The sequence below is a fragment of the Mus musculus genome, chromosome 5 (genome assembly GCF_000001635.26).
Source record: "Mus musculus strain C57BL/6J chromosome 5, GRCm38.p6 C57BL/6J".
NCBI lineage: Eukaryota > Metazoa > Chordata > Mammalia > Rodentia > Muridae > Mus > Mus musculus.
This window is the reverse complement of record NC_000071.6, coordinates 86,729,090-86,753,594: the sequence shown is the minus strand read 5'-3', so window position 1 is coordinate 86,753,594 and position 24,505 is coordinate 86,729,090. Positions and strand designations below refer to the sequence as shown.

General features: G+C 37.5%; 1 protein-coding gene across 1 annotated transcript in view; it reads left to right on the top strand.

Annotated features, from left to right (window-relative positions):
- The first annotated feature begins 7,787 nt into the window (after positions 1–7,787).
- Tmprss11e (transmembrane protease, serine 11e) overlaps positions 7,788–24,505 on the top strand; it is a 40,622-nt gene continuing 23,904 nt past the window's right edge. The window contains exon 1 of the mRNA NM_172880.2: positions 7,788–7,844. Within this exon, the coding sequence (NP_766468.1) occupies positions 7,837–7,844 (8 nt within the window). The 5' untranslated portion in view covers positions 7,788–7,836. The remainder of the gene's footprint in view (positions 7,845–24,505) is intronic.

Genomic DNA, 24,505 nt, shown 5'->3' with positions numbered 1-24,505 from the left:
GAGTGCACAAGGTCTGCACTGGTACGCACCAGATGGGGTCCCAGAGATGAAAGAAGTGGGCACATGTTCTACTGTAGATAGGGTTACTATGTCTGTGATAAAACACCATTGTCAAAAGCAGCTTGAGGAGGAAAGGGTTTATTTGGCTTATGCTTCCATATCACTGTTTAATCACTAAAGGAAGTCAGGACAGGAGCTCAAATAGGGCAGGAACCTGGAAGCAGGAGCTGTCAAAAAGTCCGTGAAGGAGTGGTGCTTACTGGCTTGCTTCCCATGGCTTGCTTAGCCTGCTTGCTAAGAACCATGTTCATCCAGAACCCAGGTTCTTCTAGAACCCAGGACCATCTCTGTGTCTTCATCTATCTCTTGTGCCTTCTTGACCTCTTTTCTTTCCTGTTTGTTCATTTTGTTCTATTCCAATGTGCTTACTTTATCTTAGTATAATATGTTTTATCTTATGAATATCCCTTTGAAGCATCTTTGTTTTGTAATGAGGGACAGAAAAGAATTTGATCCAGATGGGAGGGGAGGTGCCGAGGAACTGGGCGGATGTAGAGGGAAGGAAAACCATAATCAGGCTCTATTAAATGCAAACCAATCTACATTCAACACAAGAAAATAAAAACGACATCCCCTCATCATCATAATCATCATCGTTGTCATCGTCATCTTCCAATTTATGCTACAATACAGGTGTGGACACATCTGTTGGAGTATGGTCAGTGTACAAGGACCCATCCGCTTACAGAAACATTATTCTTTCTCTCCCAGAAGCCTTCTCATGTTCACTGGTGTTGATTAGGGGTGGAGGAATTAATATAAGAAAAATAACTTTCAGTCTACCATGTACTAAATCATTATATTTTAAAAGGTAACAAGATTTTGTGTAAGCTTTTTAAAAAGATTTATTTATTTTATTTGTTAGTTTTATTTATTTATTTTATAAATACACTGTGGCTATCTTCAGACACATCAGAAGAGGGCATTCGATCCCATTACAGATGGTTATGAGCCACCATTGTGGTTGTTGGGAATTGAACTCAGGACCTCTGGGAAAGCAGTCAGTGCTCTTAACCACTGAGACATCTCTCCACTCTGATTTTTTGTGTAAATTTTAGGCAAATAAAATTTAAAAATATACCCTGCAGGTTTTTTTTTTTTTACTTAATAAATCTTAATTTGGCTCATAAAGTGATGTTCTTATTTTTTAAATTAAAAGTACTTTAAAGCTGGATGGCAGGGCAGGCAGAGGCGGCTCCCACCTTTAACCCCAGCATTTGGGAGACAAAGACAAGCAGGTTTCTGAGTTCCAGGCCAGTCTGGTCTATAGAGTGAGTTTCAGGACAGTCAGGGATATACAGAGAAACCCTGTCTTGAAAAGCTAACCAACCAACCAAACAAACAAACAAAAACCCTGGACCAAGGACTCATGGCTCCAGTTGCATATGTACCAGAGGATGGCCTTATCTGGCATCAGTGAGAGGAGAGGCCCTTGGTCCTGTGAAGGCTTGATGCCCTACCTTAGGGGAATGCTAGGGTAGTGAGGTGGGAGTGGGAACACCCTCATAGATGCAGGGGGAGGAGGTGGGATTGGGAGTTTGCAGAGGGGCAACCAGGAAGGGGGATACCATTTGATATGTATATAAATAAAATAACCAATCAAAAATTAAAAAGAGCTGGGTGGTGGTGGCGCACGCCTTTAATCCCAGCACTTGGGAGGCAGAAGTAGGCAGATTTCTGAGTTCAATGCCAGCCTGGTCTACAAAGTGAGTTCCAGGACAGCCAGGGCTATACAGAGAAACCCTGTCTCGAAAAACCAAAAGTAAATAAATAAATAAATAAATAAAATAAAATAAAATAAAATAAAATAAAAATCTGGAAAGCCATTGATTTGGAAGTTATACATGCTGTATTAGAATACAGTTGTTAATAGCATATGCTACAAACTAAAATTTGGCCATAATCATAACTAGTCCATAAGCCATTGTATGACCTAGTTTAACTCTTATCTCTGACTTGTTGCTATTGTTGTTTAAGATTTATTTCATGTGAGTACACTGTTGCTGTCTCACCAGAAGAGGGTATCATATCCCATTATAAATGGTTGTGAGCCACCATGTGGATGCTGGGGATTGAACTCAGGACCTCTGGTAGAGCAGTCAGTGCTCTAAACTGCTGAGCTATATCTTTAGCTCCCTTATCTCTGTTCTTTTTTCAGCAAAGAAACAACAAAATTAATAACACAGAATGTACAATACTGTAGTGAAGATTAGGCCAACAAATTCATGGGAAGTGCTAAAAAGAGGGCAAGACAAGATAAATACTCCACAAGTGTTACTTATGTCCACGTTCCTGAAATGTACTGGCTTTCCATCCAGTTACACAGAGAGTCCTGTAACACCCCAGGGATAGACTGCATACAAAGAAACATTCAGAACTAAACCAAGAATTCACAACTGAGGAATCTCAAATGGCTGAGAAGCACCTAAAGAAATGTTCAAAGTCCTTAGCGATCAGAGAAATGCAAATCAAAATGACACTGAGATTCCACCTTACACCGATCAGGATGGCTAAGATCAAAACCTCAGGTGACAACACATATTGGAGAGGATGTGGAGAAAGAGGAACATTCTTCCATTGCTGGTAGGATTGCAAACTGGTACAATCACTCTGGAAATCAATCTGAAGGTTCTTCAGAAAATTAGAAATAGATATAACTGAAGACCCAGATATACCACTCCTGGGAATATACCCAAAGGATGCCCCACCATGCCACAGGGGCACATATATGTTCCACTCTGTTTATAGTGGTCTTATTTGTGATAACCAGAAGCTGGAAGCAATCTAGATGTCCCACGACAGAAGAATGGATACAGAAAATGTGGTTTATTTACACAATGGAGTACTACTCAGGTATTAAGAACAAGGGCAACCTGACTTTTGCAGGCAAATGGATGGAACTAGAAAATATCCTGAGTGAGGTAACTCAGACCCAAAAGGACATGTATGGTATGTACTTACTAATAAGTGGATATTAGCCAAGATATATATATATATATATATATATATATATATATATATATATATATATATATATATAGAGAGAGAGAGAGAGAGAGAGAGAGATTCAACAAATCCTTTTCTTATTGTATGATGCTGAGGACTGAACCAAATAGACATGAATGATGTGATAACAAGGAATATTGTACAGCTTAGGCAAAGATTTTATCACTGAGCTATATCCTTGCCCATGAAACAAGTACTTTCTTTTCTTAGAGCATTCATATAAGGTCTAAATTCTGGGTACAGACCTGAGGAAGAGTAAATGCCATTTCTAGTTTGAAGTGACTGCATCCCAATGAAGTAATCTATATGTGTTATAGTGTATATATACATATTATATTATATGTTACATATATACACTATAGTATATAGTATATATACTATAATATTTATACTATATAATATAATACATATTATATAATACAAATGTAAAAGATTATATTTATACACAAACAAAAACATAACTATGCATGTATTATATAAATATATTAATCTTATTAATATATAATGTATATTAATAACTTTCTAGAAAAGAAAGTAGGCTGTAGGGTGGAGAGTAATGGGAGATATAAATGTTTCTCTATTTAGGACAATGTTAACACCTCTAAAAACCCAATGAAAGTTGAAAGTACTGAGAGAAAAGGCACCTGAAACACTTGACCTACCAGGCATCATAGCTTAGTAATTCACCATGCCGTTGAGAGAAAGTTACTGGTCTTCTCGACTGCCTATCTGACTCAAGGCTGTGCCTCACTGCTGCTGCCTAGAATGTTAAGAGAATATTGTGGCAAACCATGTAAGCCTAGGAAAAGCTACATGTTCACAACTAAGAGCATAGTTTGTGTTTAATACATCCAGCCCTCATATCATCCCAAAATGAAAACAAACAAACAAACAAAAACGAAGGTAAGTCAAATCACTGTAGATACTGAAAAAAGGCTATTTTTGGTGAGTGTTCAGGACTCTTTCGAGTGGTTGCTTTTTGAGCATAGACATGAGTGGTGTGATAAAAATGAATACTAAGAAAATCAGCAGAAAATGAATTCTAGAGAGTAAGACGAGCAGAGTAGAGTCATGACAGTGGCTATAGAACGGGATGCTCCAGATGGGCAATGAGTGGGTACAGGGGCTGACATCAAAACCACAGTGGATTGATGACTCGAGTAAAGGTAAACACTGTCTGTAGAAAACCACATGTATCATCCGGAAGATCTCCCAGGGCCAGCATTTGTTAGTGATAGATAGATCTGGATTGAACCGGAAAAAGACTTAAGTCATATACCTATACACACACACAAATGAATGTGTGAGACATTCACCACTCTTGTCTCCTAACTACAGAGCAAAATTACAGAAGTTAAGTAGTGGAGAGAGGAGGGATAGCTCAGAGTCAGGACTTGTTCCAGTATCCCTATATCACCTTAAGTGACAGATTTTTTTCTTCTAGTGTCTTTTTATTATTATTATTATTCTCTCAATAATGAAACTGTGTAACTTTGTTTTCCATGCTATTCTTGTTTCCAAGGACTTCAAAACCAAAGTTGTAGCTCTATCAAGCAAATGTCTTAAACCAGATCTAGAGCACATTTGATTTTCCACTTTTTTCTCCATTTCCTGACAATTTGACTAAGATGTCATTCATTTCAGATGAGTGTCTCATCCCTGAGGAGCAGACTCAAACCATCAGGCTTGGTGGCCTGTGCCTTTACCTATTAGATGATTTCGCCTAGTCTGATTTCTTAATTTTAACACCATCTATACATTTATACATAAAATGAAGGGAATAGATTCACAAATGGCAACATCTTTGCTTATCCAGATATCTCATTCACTCACTAGTTTAACAATATCGGTCAACCTGTAACATACATCCCAATAAACTGCCCAGCAGGAAACATTGCTTTATTATTAGAGTGCTATAACTTCAGAATAATTTTAATAGCTTCCAGAAATTAATCAGATTGTCATAGGTAATCATAGGTATCACGGGTATCATTAAAATTTAATCATATTATCTAGCATTAAAGAACTTGGTATGAGCGAGGGGGTATTTAAGCAGTGATAAACATCACCTCAGACTAGCCACAGTGGCACTATACTTCTGACGCTTGTGGCACCAGATGGTCATTGCTGTAAAACTGTTAAGTGCATAGATGGACAATGTTACGATTTGTTGGCTGATAAAAATTCCTGTGGTCAAGTTGGTAACTTTACTTGTTATGTAATGCAATATGTTTACCATGGGCTTGCAGGAGACTCACCTGCACAGATAGTCTCTTGAGTCCTGATTTCACTGTTGCCTAGATTGTGTCAATCATAACTGATTCACACCCAGGGTAAAAGGTTATGCTCGCACAACATTTTCGGCATTCCAAGGTTTAGAATGTAAGTGGAGAATGATTTCCCAGTAAAATGACAAAGAAAAAAGTATTTGAATGAAAAACAAAATTCTGGGATGGAGAGATGGCTTAGCAGTTAAGAGCACTGACTGCTCTTCCAGAGGTCCTAAGTTAAATTCCCAGCAACACATGCTGGCTCACAGCCATCTTTAATGGGACCAGATGTCCTCTTCTAATATGTCTGAAGAGAGTGATAGTATATTCACATACATAAGATAGATAAATAAATAAATCTTAAAAAAAAGAAAAAACAAAATTATGCTCTATGTAACTTTTTTTGGTTTCTGTTGGAGATACATTTGAAATGATTAACATAGCTTTTATATCCTATAACTCTAAGAGTAACTATAAAAATGCCTAAATTCATGAATTTACCACTCAATGGAGCCTTAGACTGTAATATTTTAATTTCCCCCCTTTTCCTGTCATTTTCAAGTTCTACTAAACTGTTAACTATATCACACAATTTGATGTGCTATAGTGTTCTGGTTTTGGTATGTGTGAGCAAGGTGTTTGCTTATAGAAGCCAAAGCTCAACATCAAGTATCTTCTTTCTCTGTTGCTCTCCACTTTATTTTTTTTCAGGCAGGGTATTTCAATAAACCTGGAACTCACCAATTTACTAGACTGGCCAGCTACCAAGCACCAGAGGTCTTTCTGTCTCTGTTACACCCTCCCACCCTACAGTGCTGGGGTTACATGTATATGACACTACTCAGTTTTTATTGTGGTTGTTAGAGATCAGAATTCAGGTTCCACTGACCAATCTCCCCAGGCCACGTTGTGGCTTTTGGGTGACCTGAATACAGGGCAAACTTATTGCGATTATCTTTCAATATCTTTGAACAGACATGTATTTAAGTCTGTTTACCTGCCAATAATGCTTGATTTTGTTCTCATAGTGTTTACACAAAGTTGAAGAATGTTCACTCATCTACCCCATCTTTATTTCTATGTTTATGTGTAGCCATGGATGCAAAACCATTATTTATAAGTTAAGACTTATAAATAATTTATTTAAATTTGAAATGTAGTTTTGGGGAAAGAACAGAAGTCATGAGGTTTTGTTAGTCGAGCCCAGCTCTGTGAGTGCATATGTGCGTTAGTTGTACTATGGTTAAAAGGCCTTTTTTTTTTCTCTGTATCCTCCATTTCTGCTGTCTCTTACACTTGTCCTACCTCCTCTTCTGCAGAGTTCCCTGAACCCAAATGGGAGGGATTTGAAAATGAGTACATTTCTGAAGACGCAAGGACAGTCTGCCCAGCTTAGAGGTCTTTACAGTACTCCTTGAGGAACTCCAACCCCACTCCTCATCAGGGCTCTCTACTTCTGCCCTTGTTTAACAGCCCTGGGATAAGTAGTTATGCAGTACAGTCAAGCAGCGTTCTTTCCTTTCCATATATAGTTTTCAGAGTCTAAGTGTGCTACAACAGATTCCTTTCTGTTAAAATTTTATAACTGAGTAGAGAGACAATAGACAACAATTCCTTGTATTCACATTTAAATTATGGGGGGGGGGCGGAATTCTGCTACAGTGGATGGCATGATAGAGTTATAAAACCATGAGAGCACAGAGGTGAATAACTAATCTGCTTTATGTGGGGATTAAAGAAAGCAGCTTTCAGACGATGTCTCAAACAAACATACAGATCTTTACACTCCATTCACAAGAACACATTCACAAATTTCTGAAATAAACGAAAGGGTGGGTTAGGCGATATGCTGTATTCTAATAAAATGAAAGAAACAGACTGACTTAATTGGGGATTAGTGTTTGTGAATGGCTTGACTTTTTTAGAGCAACAATGACACATAGTTTTATGATGTTAATGGTTTTCCAATCTCTGATGCTTTTCCAACACAGGCTTATAGTTAATTCCAGGGGGAAACTTTCATTTATATGCTTGACTGAGTAGAAAATGTGTCAGCCTAGTTTAAAAAAAATATAGTGGTGTTAGTCCTTGTTGGGCGGTTCATTTAACTTAATTAAACCACAGTTTCTTCACTGGAAGAGCCAGGAGGCTGAGAGGCATAACTCTTAGTCTTGCTTTTTTATGGATTTAAATACCTGAACATCCAAAAATTTCATCCTGTTAATACTTTAAAAGTAGCTCCAGATGATTGCTTTTGAGTCCTTACTCCTAGAAAGTGCTTATAAATTATTCTTGTTGTTGCTTCCTATAAAAAGTGTCTCAGTCACACTAGTCACACAAAACAGTCTCTACACTCGCCAAGGCTTGTCAGACTGGTTCTCTATGGATCATCAGTGACTTCTTTCTTCACCTCACTTTAGCCTACAAAGCCACAGGTGAGCTGATGAACACACTCAGTCACGGACCAGTCACCACTGGACTCGTAACTTGCTGGTCAGCAATGTATCGGTGAGTTGCTGTCTCCTTTCTGCCTAGTAACTTGTGGTCTATAGTGGTCTAAGGCACTCAAGGATCTATATCTGACTGTTTTTAATATGGAGAATCACTTTTGGGGTTTTATAGGGCATTCTGTCAAGCAGGTTCTTGTTCTTTTCATAGGAGTGTTTTGCCTCTTGCTGTCTGTTCGAGCTCAGAAGAGCTTTCCAAAATGTAAAGGAGACAGTGATGTACTTGCTTGTTTTGGGAAGAATACAATGTTTTTTTTCCTAATTTAGGCTTTATTGATCCTATAGAAACATACATTTATTTAACAAAGTATATGTAAAAAATGTAAATGTGTGATCATGTGGGTTAAAATTGCTTACTAAAGTGAGTAGTCTAAAATTAGAAAGTATAAAATATTTTGGAAGCATAAGAAGCAATTTAAGATGACTGTTTTTAATAGCTAAATTGTTATAATTAGATTTTAGAAATAAATCCAACTGCGGAAGTATAGTAGTTGAGGGGTGAAGCATTCACTTGGCTGGTGAGAGATTCTGATTTCAATCCTCAGCATCACACACACACACACACACACACACACACACACACACACACATCAAGCACCAATGTACCTGACCACACTAAACTTCTCTGTTGCTTTCTTTCAATGTTAGAACCTAAATAGTAACAACATTTTAATCTCCTAATATGGAATCAAAATGATCCTCTTTAGTTTTATATTAAAATTTGTTTTCTCAGATACATTGGCAAACCCCTTCTGATTTATACTTTGATGCGTAAGAATCTTTCATTTATACTGTGAGAAGAAAATATAGAAATTTCAGTGGAATCTGCGCCACCGCTATGTAAAGAAAACACCCAATTTTCTCACTGGTAGTTTTACATGTATTTTAGGAGAAGTTGAGTATTCCTCTAGTCTCACAAAGTGGGCACTAAGAGCTACAGATCTTACAAATATAGTGATGTCTGCCTTTTACAAACATTTCTTTATAATCCATGATTTTTTTTGTATCTTCTCTTCTTCCTCTCTTTCACTTTAAGAATCTAACTACAAAAAATAGTACAGAAGTCTCTATCACATTTGCCATCCTGGCTTCTCAACTCTGGTCTATGTTAGATCTGACTGATGCTGAACTTGATTCTAAACATGTAGAGAAGCTGTGATGAAGGAGACGTTACAGAAACTTGTCTTTGTAAAATTAATCTCTAAATTTCAAACAGAAAATGTGCTAAGTTTTTTAAAGTCCTAGTTCAGAATGGATGGAGATTACCTCACAAGTAAACAAACAAAAATCCCCAGCCAACTAACAATACTACTACTACTACTACTACTACTACTACTACTACTACTACTACTACTGCTGCTACTACTAAAACCTTTCTGATCTGAAGAGTGTATGACTGACAGCAAACTATGTAGGAATGGGGAGCTAGTGGATGAAAGATCAGGGGAATGGGCTGAGGTGGAAAGGGATCCAGCTTACCATACACCTTTGCTGGGTAAGTGTTTTAACACATTGCTCGGAAGAAATAGGAACACACATATGTTGGTAATTTACTGTTTGAAGGCTTTGGCTCATTATTAAGAAAGCATGGAAGAAGATGTTGGAGAGTTGTCTTTATATCCACCTTCATCTTTTGCCAAATTCTGACAGCCTTCTTCCTGTTCTATCTAAATGAGAATCACTATTTAAGAAATGTAAGGGTAAGAAAATAATTTGGACTGGGTGAAGTGTTTCCCTTTTACCCTGCAATTTTCTTTAAATAGTTATGTTATATATCCTTTGAGCGTGAAGAGACCAGTGCAAAGATTTTATACACATACACAGAAGAGAATCAAAGAAAAACCCAGCTGAGTAAGGCTGTAGGAAGAGGTGTGGGAGGAAGAGAAGGTATTCTTTAAATATTTTCATTTTCTTAAAAATGTTTACCAATAACTGATGAGAATGAGAATTAAAAGTAAGTGGATTAAACTTATAGGAATTAATATACTTTTTATATAGCTGAAAGTGAAATGAGTAATCTTCAAACGAAACAAAAATACAACTTTAATTATGAAATTATTGAAATTGCATACAAAAAATACAACTTTAATTATGAAATTATCAAAGAGTGGCTCATGTAACTCCGATTCGAATCAATTAGCACTTACTAACAATATAGCTATTTAGCCCCATGCCATAAATCTTAATACATTTGGGGTTGAACTACATTTGGCCAAACATTAAACATCTACCCAAAGGAAATTTTAAGTCCCTTACGTCTGAGAAAGAAAAACAAACAAACAAACAAAACAACACAGTAGACATAAAAAGGAAAAGAACATGTGAGACTGGAGCAAAAACAAAGCATAGATGGAACAGCTGTTATTAAAACAAAGTCACCTTTGCATTATTTAAATTGATATAATTATATCGTAATGGGCGGTGCTCTCTCCCTGGCTACCTTTCCCTTCCAGGGAGATGAACACTTATTTATGCATCCCAGCGATGATTAAGGAAGCAACAGTAATTTCAGAATGTATGGAAACTGAGGGCGAGTACAGACATATTTGGGTAGTTCATGTCAAACAGGGAAACAGTTCTTATTTCTATTTTCAAAATAAGCATGTTTATAGGAAAAACTTCACCACTGTAAAACTATGCCACACCCTGATATTAGTCAGTAGTGACATTGGAAGGTTTTTTTGTCAACAGATAGGTTCAGAGTTGCGACATGTCTGTGCTCCCAGGGTTTAGCATGCACTCACCTCCCTTTCAGCTAAGATCAGTCCTACTTATTATATAAAAGGCTTTAGTAAGTTTTCATTGGCATTCAGCCCGATGTGGATTCACATTGTGTATCTTGTAAAACGTATTTCATTGAGTAAGTCTCTCCCAAGTGATTGTTGTTATCACTCTTTTTAAAAGATAAGATGATGTGGTGCAAATGATTCAGGCTCAATGTGAGATCTAGCATCTGTACTTGGAGTCTGGAAGTCTAGGTCCTTTTATCTAAACCAGAATGTCTATCACAGGTGCTAACCTAAATGATTACATTTCTAATCATCTTTAAACAATTAACTGAGGACCTTACTGATGTCTAAAATGACCAATTTCCATTTCTCCACGGTCTTAAAGGTGATCAGTGGCCCGAGAACACAGCACTTTGATTTCATGACTGTTTTCTACAAATGAATTAATTGGTCAGAATTAACTGCCACTGTCTTTTCCTCTAAACTGAGATTGCTCATTGCAAAGAGAGAATAACTGGAAACACCAGCACTGAGTTTTATACCACTCCCTAGTTGTGGAGTAGCTCTCCTGAGGTATTATGTGGAAAAATGTGTTCCATGGATGGTCTGTGGCTCTCTCAGTGTTAGGGCTTAGAAGAACTACATTCGTTCCAAATGTTGGGTGTGTTGGCCTTCAGGAAGCCGAGATTGTAGGATTGCTTGGGTTTGCAAGTTCATGAAATCTTTGGCAATATACTGAAACCTCAGCTCAAGAAAACAGAACAAGATACAATTTATTCCAGCATACTTTTTTGGAGCTCCTTAATTGAAACTAATGGGTGAGAAATGGAAAGAACGCTCCTGGTGATTCTGGCATAGTTTCACAGGTCTGAGACCAGTAGATTAGGGATCAGAAAGGATTAAAGGCTGAGAATGAGAGTGGCCTGCAGATACATTAAGACATCACGCTAAGACTGCAAGCCTGACTGTTCTCCAAGTATATACCTGGCTTGTATGCTAGGGTGAGTTCTCAGAGCTTTCAAATAGTAATTCTAAGATGCTAAGTAGTTTCAGAGAAATCCAAAATCCCACTGAAGCATCATTAAAATTTAATTCACCACATTTCATCTGAAGATGTCAGATGATATGTGCATTTTGAAGCTGTTTAAGTAAACACAGAGGGATTTTTTCCCCACTTTTTCTAAAGTTAAATCAGTGTCAGATTAGGACAAAATAATAATTGCTATCCTTTGAGAATGATATTATGTAGCAACTTCCACTGTAAAACATTACTAATATTTAAACTTTATAACAACGTATGGCTAATTTGTACCCATTCTATAGATGGAGAAATGGATGCTCAGAGACATAATTTTTTTTCCCATTGGCAATGGATGACAGAACTGAAAATGAATACAGGCAGGTATATAAGGCCCTAAAGCTCATGTTTTAATCACAATGCTGACCCATCCTTACAGGGTCTTTTCTCTTCATCTATGTGTGCCCTCTTACGACTAGTTCAATTGTCTTTACTGTGCCAAGAGATAGAAAAAGTTATATATTTTCAAAGACTGCTTCAGTTATTCAAGAAGTGTTCTTTAAAATTAGCCTCTGCAACAGGAAGCATGCAAATTCCATTCTACAAAGGTAGCTCAGCTCTGCGGGTATAGATAATTTGCATATGGCCACAGGAATAGGTGAGTCAGTCAGCGCTAGAGATAGAATCTGACCTCCCAGTGCACCTGTGTTCTCTGCGTAGTTTAGAAGGAGAGACAGACTTGTGTGGGCTAACTCCGTGGCCCAGGAACTGTTGTTATGATTAATACTTATAGAACTTAAATAAAAATAGATGACCTTTTAAATAATTAACATTATACATTTAATATGTACATGTTGACTTGAAATGCTTAAACATTATGGGATGGCTAAGTTAAGCAAACGAACATGCACAGTATTTCAGGTAGACTTTTCTTTCTGGGTATGAGGACAGGTAAAATGTACTCTCAGTATTTTTCATGCACATGATATGTTGTTATTAACTGTAATGGCCATGTGGTACAGTGGCTCTCTTGTGCTTATTCTTCCTAGCTAAATAATAATCTGCGCAGGAGGAATAATAACACTCCGTGGTAGATATTTCATCTCCACATATATTTTGTCCTTTGTTGCCTTATAGCAACCCTGTGAGCAGCTAATTTTAATATCAGGTGGCAATACATACAGATATGTGAGACTGAGTCTTCTAAATCTATGATTCCATGATTGGTGGAACTGAAGGTTTAACATGCATGTTTTTGCCCCGGTTATGTTTTCTCATCCTCCCTTCTGTCTCTAGCATGTTACCAACCTTGGGCTCCTAAGTACTCCATTGGAGAAGATGAGTTAATTTTCCTTGTCTTTTTAAAGGACATTTACCTTTGCATCTCAACTTTTCTAGTCAAGAAAATTCCAAAAATAATAAACTAACATACAGCTATGACATTTTAACACAGTCATTCAAAAGAAATTACAGTCAAGCCATCATTAATCACTTGGTCACTTCCTACCTGACGGAGCACTGGTTTTTGAGAATTCAGGGTGTTCTAATACTTACACTAATCTGTCCTCACCATGGCTAACAGAAAGTAGCTGCATGAATCCTCAGAACTTAGCACCATATTGACCCCAAGATGAGTGCTTTTCTACAATGTTTGTTTTCAAATCTAATTGTTCTTTGCCTAAAGTGGGTCTTGGATGTCAAGAAAAGATAGATTAGGACCGGGTCTGGGAGGTTCCTCTGTCTTCCTTCCATAACCCCTCATGCACACATGAGGCCATTTGTAAAGCAAATTGGTTTCTTGTTATGAAGGAAATAATGACAGTAGGGAACAATCATTGAGTATATACTGTGTGTTTGACAAGGTTCCAGGAGCTCTAGAAATGCTCGATGTTTGCTGTTGAAGATATTTTATGAATTGGATTATGACATTGGTTCAATTTGTTGGTGAGGACATATAGACCTCGGGAGGCAAGCAACTTCCCAGTGCCATCTAGCTAATGAAGGCCACTATAAGGGACAAACTCAGGCTGTTCAAAACCAAAAGCCCATGTTTTAGCTCACCAGGTAAGACAATGGAAATCATTAGCTTGAAGTTACAGAGCTTGTAACTGAAGATTATTATTGTTTTTGAATATATAGAATAGATTATTATTTTCTCAAGGTCTTTAAGATACATATGAATGTTTAAAGGAAAATGTATGATACTATAGGTTTTTTTTTCAAAGCAAAATAGCCCGAATGCATCAATAATCATACTGAATGTATATGGTCTAAATACTGAAAGATTGGACTGAAGGGTTGGCTCAGTGGCTAAAGGCATGGCGCCAATCCTGGTGACCTGAGTTTGATCCTCTGGACAAACATAGAGGGAGAAGAGAACTGACTCTTGGGAGTTGTCCTCTGATCTCTACGCATACATGCATACCTTTCCCACTAACAAGGTGTGACATGTATGCTCTTCCCCACAAACAAGTGAATGTCATTCAAAAAATTAAATATAAATGCACACTGAAAGAGATTTTTCAGACAGGATTAAGTAACAGGACAGAGACCTGACTGTTTTTCTTGTTGAAGAAAGTATGATATATCCTAAGTATGATAATATAGAAAAGTTAAACATACTATAAACAAGTATATATCACATCCACACTAATCAAAATATATGTGTAAGTGTGTATATTAACCTTAGATAAAGTTGACTTTCGAATGTTGATAAAAGGCTAAGCCGGCCAAAATGATAAAAGTCCAAAATGTATTTACCTCTGTTACAGAGTAGAGGTTCACATAAATAAAGCAGGTAGTGCTGACGGGCAAAACTGGCAAATTCACAGTTACTCCTGGAGATGACAACTCTTCCCTCATCGTATCTGACAGAACGAGTGGTCAGAAACTCAGGTTGGACACAGAGAACCTGAAGACACTAGAACAATTTGGGCTGATTGACCCGTGCCAAACACTCTGCCCAATAAGGGCAAGAGTACAAATTCTTCTCAAACGCATACGGAAAATTTATCATGATAGAACATATTCTGGGCCATAAAACAAAGCACTGTACACTGAGCAACCAACCAGGCAGCACACATGAGCTGGTGTGGGGCCCTGGATACAATATAGCCGAGGACTGCCTGATCTGGCCTCAGTGGGAGAAGATATACCTAATCCTTGAGGTTCCAGGGAGTGGGGAGGCCTGGTCGTGGGCAAACATCCTTTTGGAAATGGAGGAGGAGGACTGGGATTGAGGAACTGTGGAGGGGGGACTGGGACAGGGGACAGTGGCTGGATTGTAAATAAATTAAAAACCAAAACAAAACCAAAAACCAAAACAAAACAAAAAACCAAAGGACAGTAAAATGTTCTAGAGTCAGCAGCTGGCCTCGTGTTTATAGGAAAAAGCTGTGCAGGATAGCCAAGGGCCATAGTTATAGGAGAGGGGTTATCAGGCAGGAGTTGTAGCCAGCATTCCATCATGGCTGGGTAGAAGACAGCCAGGAAGATTAATATTCAAAATCCTCACTTCTGATTATGATTGGCTGTAACAAGAAGATCCTTAATTGGGATGTCCATGTCTTGAAACGTTGTACTAAATTTATTATTTGTATTTCAGAAATTACATTGCTATTAGAAAACATTAAATAAAAGTAGGCTATCATCTCTTTTTCTGATATAGAATTTTCCAGAATCCTACCAACCATTTATCTTGAGGTTCTTTCCTTCTAAACATGGCATAGAATGGTAATCACATTACCACAGATAATCTGTTCTGTATATCAGTAGTGGGAGATTTAACTAGCAAAGACAGGGTAAGAGTAACTGTAGATGATGTCATTTAGTTTAGTGTAAAACAGGTCTGATGGCCAGCGGCTATGGGATGAGTAGCTGGTAATTAGGTACTTAGGCTCCTTTTCCCATGCTGTTCACCACAAATGAGCACATATGTTCTAAGTCACGATCTAAAAAGAATATTTAATCTCTAATTAATTAATATGTGTTCTAGTTATGAAATACGAATCAGGAGTCTAGACACCACAGTGGGCTCCATTGGTATCTACTTATTCACATGGCAAGTTTTCCTTCTCTCTCTCTATTTCTTTCTGTTCTTCCTTACTCTCTTTCTGTGGGACAGAAGATTGAATCTAGGGCCTTGTCTTAGGGTTTCATTGCCGTGAAGAGAGACCATGGCTCCAGCAACTCTTATAAAGGAAACCATTTAATTGGGGCTGTCTTACAGTTTCAGAGGTTTACTCCATTAGCATCATGACAGGAAGCATGACAATGTACAGGCAGACACTATGCTGGAGGAGGAGCTGAGAGTTCTATATCTTGATCTGCAGGCAGCAGGAGACGATACCATGCTGAGCATAGCTTGAGCATAGGAGACCTCAAAGCTTCCTCCCACAGTGACACACATCCTCCAACAAGGCTACACCTTCTAATGGAGCCATTCCCTTTGGGCCCAGCATTTAAGCACTCAAGTCACTGGGGGACAGAGGAGTGTTCCTATTCAAAGCACCAGAAGCCCTGAGCAGTCTAAACCAGACTTCAACCACTGTGTTATCTATCTCCCAGCCTTAATTTTATTTTTGAAAGTTTGAGACAGTGTTTCATTAAGTTTTTCAAGTTAGCTTCTGAGTATTTGGGATTATAGGCTTGTGCAATCAGACCTGACCTCAAATGGTGGCTTATATCAATGAAGAACACCTTTATCCTGCAGGTTCTCAAGTTTCCTAGCTATTTATTAAGGGAACATTTATTAAGGAAAAGGACAATAGTTGAGATAGGCATTTAGGGGTTTCAACTTCACGCACAGGGATGGAGCCACTGGACAAACAGGAAGCAGGTGAATACTCAGCTCTAAAGTTGGGAAGCTGAGTCGCAGCTGTGGATTTGGTAGCTATGAGTTTATAGATATAAATTAAACTCATGGATGTTGGTAACTATAATCGCTGGGGTTCTGATTAGAACACTTCATTGTAGTTTCAGGCTATTGATTTACATAGAAAATATATCTTACTTATATAAGTATTTGAGAATGTTAATAATGTATTAATATTAAAATGCCAAAACTTTTGAGTATGGTTAAGTGTGTAATGATGCACTTAAAGTTTAAATGTTAGCACACATATGTTACAGGTTGTTGTTTGTGGCAAGAAATTTGTTGAGTAAAGTCACTTCCTTTGAACAACCATATTATGATAAAAAGAGGTCTATGCATTTTCTAACTACACACTGTTGCTAAGGTAATTCAAATAAGGGTTCAGGATACACAGGAGCTTGTAGCTTGTTTAGGGGTCCTTTGATGATGGGTTTCTCTGCTTCTCAGGAAACCACAGGGCTTAGCTTCTGTTCCACCTGGAAATCCCAATTTTAAGCTTTATCAGGGCCAAAGATTTTAAAACCAGCTTAGAAAACAAGTATTTAAGAACCATAAGCTTTCATAGATTTGATACTTAACTGGTACATGTAATATTTTCAGGGGCTTTTATTTTAAATTGACACAAAACACAACTTATGGTAGATTAAAAACATTGAGAAGTGTCAAAAATGATGGGTAAAAGATTTCTTAACTTCCTTCCTATATGCATTTCCTAAAAGTAAAACTATTGATTAAAAAAACTACTTGTAGTGTCTTAAGTCTCTTGGCTTGTTGCATGTCAAACTGTCTGCAACTGTAACCAACAGAAAAACAGCACATTTGAAAAATAATATGAAAACTGGTTAGTACATTGAACATTAATTATAATAATATAAACATTATTTCTAGATTATCTGAGATATTGAACATTAGTTCAATGCTAATACTTATAAGACACTAAGGTAAATTTCCATTTATGCCCATTGATTCTTGAGAAAATAGGAGCCTATAACATCATATTGCTGGAGGCCGGGCTACTGGGAGTTCTATGATGTTTGCACTCAGATTTCTGTTCCAAGTAAGACTAAGACACAGGTCACTCCTCTTCAAGTTCACAGCCAGTTCCTGCTGTTGAGCAAACTCTCACAGCAGGATTAAGGTCAAAGTCTGAATGGGGATGTGGGAGGATCACAGTTAACATGACAGAGTGTTTGACTGTCTGAAGCTCTGTGCTCAAAGTGGCAGAAAAGTCTCCAACTCAGTTGCCTCAACCCTCCTTCTGTATACCCCTCCATGACACAGTAGTGTAGACATGGCTGGTAATTCCTGCCCCACCCCGTCTGAGAGGTACAGTTCCCCAGCTCTGGCTTCAGTGGTGTGCTTTGTTTGTCCTGCTATAGCAAATTGGTTTTTTTTTTCCCAAATTGTTTCTTCATGCCATTTTATTTTTTTTATCTTGAACAGAAGAGTTTGCGGACAGTAAACATTAGTGATACTAAAGCTTACAATAGATCAACTATAAGTGTAATCCTATCTAGACCTAACCATTCAATGGCATCTTTTTGTAAAAATTATGGTATTCCATCTATCCATAATTATTAATTTCTAGAGGTTGGGCACAGTGTCAGCATGTATGTCATTTGTGGTCTCCTGAGTCATAGCATATCTGGCTGGGAAGTTTATAAAGAGATGGACGGTAGGGTCATGTAGATCACATCCCGTCTGCACTGCAGACACACTACTAGCATTTACATAAAACTTTTATGGGGTCTGATGCTTTCATGTGCAGTCTTGCCAGCACTACTGCAAAAAAAATCACCTGAGTTTTGTGGTAGATTTAATACAGAAATGGTTAAACTATGGGGTTTGACTAATTTAATAGTTAAATACAGGATTTCTGTTAAAATATCTACTTAGAACCTACTGGTTTATCAAACAATGAGATATTTTAAAAGCCTTTTATCCCTACCATTCCAATAATCTTTAGCTATTTTACAATACAATAGTGCTTCTAAAATCTGGTCAGATATTTTAAAAGTTTATTGGAGTGCTTTATATCTGACTGATTTCATAGAGTTCCCTTCCTATCAAATTCCTTTTAATGAACTGTGATCGACACCACCAGTATTGAGGACGTAGTAAGTGTTAGGCAGCTATTTTTGCTTAGACGTTAATCATAGAGGCTGAAGTTTAGTATATTACATGCTGTGCATTTTATGGAGGCCTAATAATGGTGTTGCTAAACAACCACTCTGTTCTTTCCTATGGGTGCCAAAGAGAAGATACCAGATCAGGGCTTGTTTTTCTCCCTCTGCTGTATATTTTGTTTAGTTTTGTTTGGAGGCTGTCTTCTAGAAACCTCCCTGTGTTGTGGCATGACTGAAGGATTTGCATACTCTGTGCAAAAACCTTTAGTGCCATTTCCATTTTATTTATTTATTTATTTATTTATTTATTTATTTTTGGTTTTTCGAGACAGGGTTTCTCTGTGTAGTACCATTTTCATTTTTTAAATTAATTAATTAATTAATTAATTAATTAATTTATTTTTGGTTTTTCGAGACAGGGTTTCTCTGTGTAGCCCTGGCTGTCCGGGAACTCACTTTGTAGACGAGGCTGGCCTTGAACTCAGAAATCTGCCTGCCTCTGCCTCCAGAGTGCTGGAATTAAAGGCATACACTACCACACCAGGCAATATTTTTAAATACAATTTGCTGCCTTCTTTTATCCACAAATGTAAGTTAGTAGCAATAACAATAGTATACACACACACACACACACACACACACACACACCATTATAAGTCATGTTAAATCAGTTCAGTTCAATGTAGGAGACATAAAAACCTTTATGATAAGAACATTGATAGATGAAATTACCCACCATCAGCCCTAAATTAATATCCAGAGCTGGAAATAAAAACAGTTTTTCTTTATTTGCATTGATGTTGTAAAAATAAAATGTAAATAGTTGTTTGGCAACTAGATGACTTTCTTGTTTTAATTGCAACTTCATTGTGGGAATTATTTATAATTATTGTTATAGGAACTAGACACATAATTCAGTTCACAGAGGCTAAGGTGATACTTTTAGAGATTTTATAGATGTGTTTTGCACATCAATGAATAAAATAGAAATATGGCTTTTTTTTTTGCAATTTTATAAGAGTAACTTGCTTAAATTTCTTCTTAACAAATTAACAATAATGGCTGGAAAGACAATTCAACAGAGAGCATTTCTCTTGTAGAAGATTCAGGTTCAGCTCCCAGTCTCACACCATAGCTCATAACCATCTGTAACTCTAATTCCAGAGGATTTGATACCTTCATCTGGTCTCCATAGGCACTAGGCATGCAAGCGGTACACATCTATAGATGTAAGCAGTATAAAAATGCATTAAAAAAGTAACAGTGAAAGCATACTAACGATCTTCATTAGGGTTACTGTTGCTGTGATGAAACACCATGACCCAAAGCAACTTGGGGAGGGAAGGGTTTATTTCACTTACAGTTCCCTACAACAGTTCATCCTGAAAAGCACTGAGGGGAGGAATTCAAGAGGCCACAGAAGGGTATTGCTTACTGGATTGCTCCTCATGGCGTGCTCAGACTATTTTCTTACAGAACCCAGGAGCACCAGCCCAAGAGTGGCATCACCTACAATGGCTGAGCCCTCCCCCATCAATCACTAATTAGGAAAAAATGCCTTACAGCTGGTACTTATTGGAGGCATTTTCTCAAATGAGCTTTTCTCCTTTCAGATAATTCTAGTTTGTGTCAGGCTGATATAAACGTAGACAGCACACTACTTACACATACATATACTTTTTATTGTGTTTCTGCCTTAGTTTAAAAATATAAGGAAGAGTGAAAATCAACAGGTCCTAACAATCCATGTTTTTGTCAACATAAAGTGCAGAGTGGGCAATGGGCAGTGGGTGGGAAATGAGGCACAATCCCCTTAGCTGAGCTCATAATGCCAAACATGGTGGTGTAATCACCAAGGAAATGATTAACTGTTGTTTTTATTTATTTTATTTTTTGAAGCAGAGTTTCTCTGTGCAAACCTGACAATTCTTGGACTGGCTCTGTAGACCAGGCTAACCTTGGACTTGGAGATTGGCCTGCCTCTGTTTCCTAAGTTCTAGAATTAAAGGTGTTCACTACCACAGCAAATTTGCTTTTTTTATTTCTGTTTTTTAATTAAAAAATTAACATGTGCACGAATGTGTATGCCTGTGGAGGTGTGCATGCTCATGAGTGTGCACGCCTGTGGGTACCAGAGCTCTACATCAGGTGTCTTCTTCTGTTGCCATCTACCTTTATTTATTTATTTATTTATTTATTTATTTATTTTTTGAGACAGGGTGTCTCACTGAACTTGAAGCTAACACCAACTGGCTACACTGGTTGGCAAGTGAGTCCCTGGAATCCTCTAGTCACTGCCTCCTTGTGCTGGGATTACAGCATTTATTGCCATGCCTGGCCATGTGGGTGTTGGAGATCTGACTTTGTCCTCATTCTTGGGCAGAAGTACTTTATCCCCTAAGACATATCTGTGCCTTCCTCTGTTATGTCTTAAGAACTGACTCAGGAAATTTCTTTTGCCATAGATCCTAGGATGTTAACACCTTGTGGTTTCTTCCTTCCTTCCTTCCTATATCCCTTCCTTCCTTCCTTCCTCCCTCCCTCCCTCTCTCCCTCCCTCCCTCTCTCTCTCTCTCTTTCTTTCTTTCTTTCCTTTTTGTTCTGATGTTATAATGTACAATGGCCCTTAAACATGTCTTTTTATTTGCCTTTTCACTTTGTGGACATTGGTAACAGTTTTATAGCAGAAAGAATATATACTTGGAAACATCATATGTTTTAAATATGAGTAACATTACCCGTAAATCTGGATCACCACATAAAGTATTTTATGAAAGTTGGGCCTTCTGAAGTAGCAACTACTCTTAACAAGATCTGACTTACCCTTTGTTGTCTTTAATATCCCAAGTTATTTCCTGAAACTAACTAAGGTGGGTTCCACATTCATTGAGAAATATCCAACACCCCAGTGTGGTACTGAAAAATCACCTTTTGCAACTTAGCGTGCTCAGCTTTGCTTCAGCTCCTGAAGAATGAGCAGCTCTTGGATATGGGCTAAAATGCATACAGAGAGACAAGGCTCACACTTATTTCAGGAAGGTACAAAACCAATCAACCAACAAACCGACCAGACAAACACAACAACCAAAAAGAGAAAAATAAAATCAAAACAAAAAGATGTCAATATTCATTCTCAGGTTGAAAAGGCAAACCAGAGCAGAGCATTTTTTTTAAATCATATCTTTGTTTTTTAAAGATTTATTTATTTATTTTATTTATATAAGTACACTGGAGCTGTCTTCAGACACACCAGAAGAGGTCATCAGATCCCATTACTGATGTTGAGAGCCACCATGTGGTTGCTGGGAATTGAACTCAGGACCTCTGGAAAAGCAGTTGGTGCTCTTAACCACTGAGTCATCTACCCAGCCCTTAAATCATCTCCTAAACACATTTTATGGGGTGATTGACTCGAGATACTCTACATGGGTGGGGGGGAGGCAACTGGAAGAGCTTGCTCGGGGAGCAGCGTAGGGTTTAATCACTAAGCTATTGTCTATTGCACTTATAAAAAGACATTTTACTAGAACAGAAAGTGTTTCCGAGACTACGGAGCTAGAAGAGAAAACTGTTATCAGGCGGTGAGTCAAACACTGGTGGGAGATTTCCAGTACAGTTTCTAAAACAAGTCCACTGGCCATGCAGTGGAGACAGATTTGCCAGACTAGAGGCAGAAAAGATCATTAGGGTTGACTTGTAGGCTATCCATTAATCAGCCACTGAAAACTATATTTTAGGGACCAAATCTGGTTTATTACCTGATTTTATATGGTATTTTAACTAAGAACTTTTTTCACATTTTTAAGTGATTGAAAAGAAATCAGAAGAGGTCATAAAAATATTCTGACAATTAAAAAAATAAGTAATTTAAATACCAGTCTCTAGAAATGAAAATGTACAAGACACAGCTGTGCTCATTTGATTCCATATCATCTATGGCTGTGTTTAAGATACGGTGACCGAACAGAGGGGCTGGAGTGGAGAACCCACAGCCTAGGAAACAGATCTATTATTTTAACCTTTAAACAAAAGCTTGCCAGATTCTGGCTGAAGAAGTTGATGATAATTCCTTAGGAGTATCCAAGTTCTGGACATCATGAACACGCTTGTTAGAACAGCTAGGCTTCACTGAGTTGCCAAGGGGAAGGAATGACGATGTCAGCACTGCTTAGCATCAGGAGGAATGAACAAGAAATCAGAGAGCCACTGTTGTTCTGAACACAGTGCTGACTGAGCTATGCAGAGACTTGTTCTGACAAGCCCTCCTTAGAAGCCGTCCACACTCCTTCCTTAGTCACTGCTTCACGGCTTGCTTGTAGCTCCACCTTACACTCTCCCTCACATTTTGTAGTTACTGCCTTTCTTTTTATAGAACAGTTCTACAGTGACATATTAGGAAATGATATTGATAACACAATGTCGGGCACATCACTCATCTTTCAGCAATTCAAGGCCAGTCGAATATATCTGAACCTTACGAGTTCATTCACTCTCCCTAATTATACATTTCCCCCAAGAAAGAAGAAACAGGAGAGAGCAGTTTGACGACAGTTTGAAATTATCGAAGGGATTACAATTGAAAAGTCTGTCTTAGAGTAAGTTTAGGTGAATTCAGCTAAGGTTTGGAGTGGTAAAGAAGTGTTTGTGTAAATATTCTTATGCATGAGGTGCACAACCATCCACTGATATGAGAAACAAATTTGTTCCTCCATTTTATTGATGTTTTTGAGGACACTTTCTGACCATGTCCACTTGAAAGCAGTTTAGTACTGAATGACTTTCTGAGGAAAAAAAAGGTAACTAAAGAAATGATGAATTATGGCTTGAAAAGGGGAGAAAAGAAACTGAGTTAAATGGCATAAAAAAACAATGCAAAAAAGGTAGCTAAAATTGATAAATTATACCTTAATAAAGGGCATAAAGAAACTGAGTTAATTGGCATGAATAACAATGTTATAGATTGGGGAAGGAAGAGATAATGTTTCAAATGTTGAATATCTTAGTAATGTGGACATTAATATTACTACTGGTAATTAGAATAATGATGGTGAGTACTACTTATATTTTAATACATTTTCAACATGGGCATTCAATGTAATAAACTGGCAGCATTTTTACCTTCACAGAGCTCATCAGGTTAGATGTGGGGAATAGTAATCCTTGTTTTTCATGCAGAGAAAATATGAGAGAGTTCAGCATCTATTGAGATATTACTATATAATAAAGAAGCTGAAGGCAGCACTCAGAAACACACTCTCATAAATGTTTATCTAAATTGTTTTGACTAGATTCTCTCTGTCTTTGTCCCATAATGTCCCTCTTGCCTCTTAACACCAAGGAAAGCAAGTCACTTTTATATTGTGAGGATCAGGAAGGAAGCCAGTGTGGTGTCTTGGCACAGTGGTGAAATGGACTACACACATACACACACATGCACATACATGCACACATACCAGATCTAATCTGCCTCGGTAATTTTTTTCCATTCTTTACAAGCCATCATTTCTCTTTTTTATTTCTCTCTTCTCCATTTAATTCAGAAGACTATTGTTTAAAGGATCTACCATAAAACCAAACCATGCATGAATTCAAATGAAAGTGCCTTTCACTTCTGATTCCACTTCTTATTGCTAGTAATTCAGTGCTTCCTATACTTTTTATTATACACACACTATATAAAAATTTAAGTCCTTCTAATGCAAAATATATCACATTCATATTCACAATTATGTTTTTGATTCAATGGATAATTGACTATTTTCGTGTTAATACAAACAGATTTGCCCTCACGACGTAGTGAGTGCTTAGCGTAGATTTTTATACGGATTAAAAGTCACTGTCAAAAAATACAACTTATCACATTACATATCTTAGCCCATAGTATACACCTGACAATTCTATGCTACTTTTAGTAAG